General features: G+C 41.1%; 1 protein-coding gene across 1 annotated transcript in view; it reads right to left on the bottom strand.

The window, feature by feature from the left end:
- Positions 1-495: 495 nt before the first annotated feature.
- The window catches only part of MTBP (MDM2 binding protein), a 64,754-nt gene continuing 59,249 nt past the window's right edge, over positions 496-6,000 (bottom strand). The window contains exons 19-22 of the mRNA XM_084747905.1: positions 4,599-4,836; positions 3,849-3,962; positions 2,020-2,085; positions 496-785 (exon numbers count right to left, since the gene is read on the bottom strand). Coding sequence (XP_084604031.1) covers positions 747-785; positions 2,020-2,085; positions 3,849-3,962; positions 4,599-4,836 — 457 coding nt within the window. The 3' untranslated portion in view covers positions 496-746. The remainder of the gene's footprint in view (positions 786-2,019; positions 2,086-3,848; positions 3,963-4,598; positions 4,837-6,000) is intronic.

Here is a 6,000-nt window from a genome sequence, read left to right as displayed (position 1 = left end):
TCTTAAGCACTAAGCCTGTGCTCTACCTCCTCTCTGAAATGTTTACCATGGAAATTTATACTAAAGAATCATTATGTCTTCTTTTCACAATTATTGCGCCCCCTCCCTTTTTTTTTCACTTTTGATAGAACAGCAGGAGCGAGGCAACGTATACAAAAAAGAATCTGTTTGGAGTTATGGTTCTCGAGGAGTGACAGCCCATGACGGCGGTGCAGAGGCGGCAGGCAGCAGGTGTGGGAGCTAGAGCAGACTGGGAGCCCACACTGTGAACTGAAGCAAGAAGCAGACGGCGCACACTAGGAATGGCATAAAACCTCAGAGCCCACTTAGAGTGACACACTTCCCCCACGGAGGCCACGCCTCCTGAGTTTCCCCAAATAGTGCCACCATCTGAGGACCAAGTTCCAAACGCCAGCGCCTGTGGGGAACGTTCTCACTCATTATCCACCACAGCAGCAACTCAAGCAGCCATAATAATAATAATGACATGCAATCCAAGAATTAAAGAAATATTTATTTATTGAACAATTAAATAATCAAGGGTTAAAACATCAAAATATATATAAAAAATAACATAGGTTAAAATATTGCGAAACTTTAAAAATAAGTACATTAATTAAAAATACTTTAGATGCGCACCACTAAAACTATATAAATACAGGACGCTAGGATCCTCTTTACAGGGGCAGCATCTATTCTTTGAGTAAAGTTTGTGCAGTTTTCTAAGGAATGAAAGAAATAACAGCTTACTTCTTGCTCATTTTTTCTAACACCCATTCGATCACCTGGGGGAAGAAAACAGATATGTGACTGTTGAAGCACTCTATGCAAAATACCCATCGTAAAACAATTCCATACAGCTTAAAAAATCAAAGCGGCTCTGGGTGTGCCTTTCCTCCTGAGCACCTCATTTCTCTTTCCCCTCCTGTTTAAGCCAGCATTAAATTATATTTATTAAATCTTAACTCTTTTTTTAAAAAAAATAAACCCAGGATAGTGGGTAAGAGGGGAGGTCATCCTATTGAGACTTTAGGTGTGAGAAGCCTGGGAGAAAGAGGAAATAGAAGGATCCAGCGGGTCCTGGAAAACTACAGGCGAGTCTGGGCCCTGGGGTCCTCCGCAAACTATGGCAACAGCCAAGGAAAAAATAGGCAGTAAACCTCGAACCCCTACCCAGACTAGCCGATGGACAGGACATTCTCCACTGTTGAGTGGAGAAGGAGATCTAACTTTCACACAAACTCTGGTGCCCCATATTTGAACATGTCCCTTGGATGGAGATGCCTGGTGGCACTCAGAGGAAAGATAATAGGTCACCAAGGAGAGACTTGATACCCTATGAGCATATTCAGGGGGAGGAGGTCCCCCTCAGACACAGACATAGGGGAGGGGAGGGGAGTAGGGGGGAAGTGGGAGGAAGGGAGGAATGGGAGGATACATGGGATGGGCTAACAACTGAGATGTAATATGAATAAATTAATTTAAAAAAATAAAAATTAATAAAAAAAATAAACCTTCAAAGATAGCATAGAAAAATATAAACTAAAAAAGCAACACTCAACTTTTATACTTAAAGATATTTTATTTTGCATATCAAGCTTATGTTGAGCCCCACACCCAAAGCTGAGTCCAGAGACTGTCCCCAGCGGGCCAGATGACGACTTTGCACACTTTGTTACCTTTATTTAAAAGTACCTTTGGAAAGAGTCACTCAAAACAGTTAAACCAAACACAAAACAGCTAATCATAATGAAATATTTTTTCCTAGCTCTTTGGATTTTTTTTTCATTTTTTTTCTTTTAATATCATTTGAAAAAATCTTTTTTTAATAAAGCTACCTATTAAGTATTATTATGCTCTGTCTGAACAAGCCTATTGTTAACTATCAGGGACATCTCAGAAGCCCTGTGTTGAGAAGACCATCCATCTGGGGTTTTTTGTGCTGTAACAGCAGGACAGCAACCCTGAGACAAAATGCCAATTTAACTGAGCATGGCTTCTTGAGAATAACTTACTTACCTGAACCACATTATTGTTGGCTGTTTTCTTCATTTCTTCAAAGAGACCCCTTGATGTTTTCAGATCCTAGACATTAATGAAACACAGCATTTGGGGCCTTGTTCATTATATTACAGACAGCTCGTTATAAATGAACTTGAGACTACTCTAATAATTCTACAAGTGCCACTGCAATTAGAGAAGTATTGGTCAGAATCAGTGTAATAGTACAGTCTCATCCTGAAGTACAGAAATACTCTACACACACACACACACACACACACACACACACACACACACACACACAGCGCTGGTACTTCCCCCTGTCTCAAGTGGACTGATAAAACGACTAACAAAGCTTCTTAAAGCAGTGCTGTGTCCTGGATGACCTCTTCATGTCAGTGTTCTGTGGGTTTTTACTTCCAACTTCATTATTTTTCTCAGCCCGCAGATCCTCCTACAGCCTGCCCCAATTGTCTAGCTTCTCCCTAGGCCAGGCCCACTGGGACTTGTTTTCCTCATTCTAGGTCAATTTTTGTTTTATTTCTTGATTTAGCCTTTTATGTGTTGAACTTGATTTTCTAGCAGATTCAAAAAAAAAAAAAAAGATATTTGAAACCCTCTGGGTTTGAAAGGTGTCTCTACTGAGCCTTCACATCCTATTGGCTTACAGAGCAGATGGCTCACTCTGGATTACTACCACACAGGACACTTTCCTTCAGAGCCAGAAAGTACTTTTTGCTGTCTTCTAGTATACCAAGATCCCACGGAGAAGTTGATGCCATTTAATTCTCAATCCTTTCGAGATGTAACTGCCCTCTCTCTTGGGAAATCTCAGAAAGTTTTCTGGATACTTGGAGATGTGGCATTCAAGTGGTTTGCTTATTGACTTGTATAAGCAGTGTCTTTTCCAGCAGGAGGCCCGAGTTCCTCAGTTCTGGGAACTCTTTAAAAAATATTATAATTTTGTATTTGTTGAGTTCATAGTACAATTACATCATCTCCCCCTTCCTTCCTCCCTCTACTCCTTCTATGTAAGCCCTGCCCCGTCTCTTCTAGATCTTTAATTATTGTTGCCTGTTGCATCTCATGCTTGCTGATTAGGTCTAAGGCAAAGAAGATCAAACAACACCTAAGTTTCCAAAAGCTGACATCCAGCTGTCATCCAGTGGCTGGAAGAAGCTCAGTGGGAAACGATGCCTACTGTATACGCAGGAGGACCTAAGTTCAAATCCTCAGCGCCAATGTAAAAGACCAAGCATGGCTGCATATTCTTCTAACTCCAGAGTTACAAGGTGGAGACAGGAGGATCCTGGGAGAGCACAGTCTAGCCAAAATGGCAAGAGTCCAGGTTACTGAGAGACTCTGCCTTACTGTCCATCTTTGGCTGATGAATGCACATACAATATACTACACGTACACAATACAGAAAAATATCTGATTTAAAAAAAAAAGAAAGAAACTATCACCTAAGCATACCTCCCAACCCGTACCCTACGCCTGATTCCAGACATCTGGCCAAAAGTAACAGCTGCTTCTTTATTACTTTTTGTAACATAAATCAGCTTCACACAGCTTAATTACAAACTAATTACCAATTAATACTAAAGTTCCAACTTAGTAGAAGGCCTGTTAGGAAAAACACTAAGGCCCCTGGTTGAAACAGCTTTCAATACACAAGGCTAAAGTAAAAGCAAATGGAGAACAGTTTCACTCCAGGGTTTCAGTCTCCTGAAAGCAGCCTGGCGGCAAGTATACACAAATACTAGAAAAGCTATGTGCCCACTTACGTCCTACAGAAAGATCAGAATGTGAACTGAACCCCACCATGAGCAGAGAAGACACCACACCTTTAGGTAGAACTTGGAGATGTCGAAGAGTCTCTGGCTGCAGGCAGCGAAGCTCTCGTGGGTGTGGGTGATGCGGTGCCTCTTCAGCGTGTCTCTCACCACCTCCTTCAGCATCTTCAACACAAAGGAACGCATGGCTGACAGGTCTCGAAAAGGGTGCGACTATTTCAACTTTGATCATAAATGAATTGTGAATTTGACAGCCACTTGCGTGTACTAAAGAGAAATAGGGTTGTTGTGAGAAAACCCTTGAAAAGAAGAAGCCTGTGGCATCTCCATGGTCATCCATGTCTCAGGATTCATGCTCAGCAGAAAATGGTGAAAGAAAATGATGAGCTGTGACCTGAGATCCAAATAGCTACACACAGCACGGGAATGTTTTTTATAAAGACATTTTCAAACATGGCAAATAAAGAGGGTACTTTTACAACATTCCTGTTTTGATGCACTGAAATGCCAAATTTTATAGTAAGTAACCAATTGCTGTCAAATCTGTGTCACTTACACCCTCCCACTCTCTCACCATGTACCCCCCTTTTCCTGGCTATAGTGTCAACTGAACTTAAGGCTGCTTGCGCGCTAGGCAAGGGCTCGGCTGCTGAGCGCCAGCCTTCCCCATTCTTGTAGCATATGATGATTTTATATCGCAGATGTTGCTTTACTCTTCATAAACCTGTTAGGCGGATGTTGTTAGAGATCCACACTATGAAGTGTCTTTGCATGAAGCCGGGAGAAAGCGAGAGTCTTTACCCGGGTATGTTTCTGTGACCGTGACTCCTTATGATGCTTTGATGATTTTGGTTCATGTACACTTTTCTGTCCTGAACTGGTCTTTGTGGTGACTTTGGAAGCTTCGCGACCAGGAATTAGAGGCACTGACACATGTCGCTCTGCCTGAGGCTTTCTGGATGTCCCCACGTGGCGGTACTGATTACTGCTGCAACTTGTTTGAGAGAGCAGACAGTCAGAGCTTTCTGATTTTGTGAGTCTGTGAGGAGGGAAAAGTAAAAATAAAATCAATCAACAATGGAGTCTACTTTTTGCTTTAAACGTTACAACTATTTTCAGTCAAATATAAACTCAAGAAAACTCAAATCTCTTGCTAATCTGCAGTAAATGAACAGAGCTCAAACAATGAAGCTATGGGAAGGCTCCTCTTCCAGTGGGTGGGCCGCTCCCTCTCCAGGGGATGCTGGACAGTGTAAGGTAGCTGGGCAGCAGGCTGCATTCACCGCGCTCTGCTTCTCACTGCGGAGATGACATGTATAAGTGCACACTGACTTCCCCAGGCGAGGAGTGCAGACTTCAGCTGTGAGCTGGAACAAGCCTTTTCTCTTCTACATTGCTTTTTGTCAGGGTATTTTATCGGAGCAGCAGAAGAATAACTAGGGCAGTACTTAAAACAGTGGTAACTAGAACTGCAGCTAAGAGGGAAAGCAGTAAGCGCTATTAGAGCACTCCCCATTTCTACGCTTAATAGCCTATTAAGCACGCATAGTTTTCATTTTAAGAAAGAAACCACAAACCTTTGCACTGTATTTCTGCAACTATCTGTGCAAAACAAGTAACTGAAAACAAATCCAAATAGAACAAAAATTGGTTCTTATTTCCATTTTTCTAAAACATTATTATTTGCTGTCACGATGACTTGGAAATATCCTCCTCTTTCAAAACAGACAGTTGAGCCATCCTTCTGCTCCTCTCAGGCCACAGCATAGTTTCCTTTCTGAATGTAAGTATTCTTAATGGCTTTGCAACTTAATCAGACATAAAAAAATGCCATGAGCTAACAAAGCTCTCATAAAAATCACTTAGATACTGCATAGCAGGAAATAGTATTCTCATATTTTTACCTGTTCAAAGGGAGCTGAAAGTTTTATTTCTACATATTTTATAGTTATTTTTTAAAGGTTTAAATATAGTCAGAACTTACAGCATTTTATATGCTAAGGGCCTAAATCTGACATATGGTCTAAGATCTATGAATTCTGTATTTATTTTATCAACATCTAGAGTCTAATATATTTGGAGAATTTAACTGGCCAAAAAAAAAAAAAAAAGTGTCTTGAAAAGTTCCATAAAACGTCATTAACTATGTAGATGTTAAAGCTATATTTACATGCAACAAGTGGTTTTAAATGGGGCCCCATGA

The sequence above is a fragment of the Acomys minous genome, assembly GCF_964271855.1.
Source record: "Acomys minous genome assembly, chromosome: 12".
In the NCBI taxonomy this organism is placed as follows: domain Eukaryota; kingdom Metazoa; phylum Chordata; class Mammalia; order Rodentia; family Muridae; genus Acomys; species Acomys minous.
Note: the sequence above shows the minus strand (reverse complement) of the source record. Positions and strands in the feature narration are given on the sequence as shown.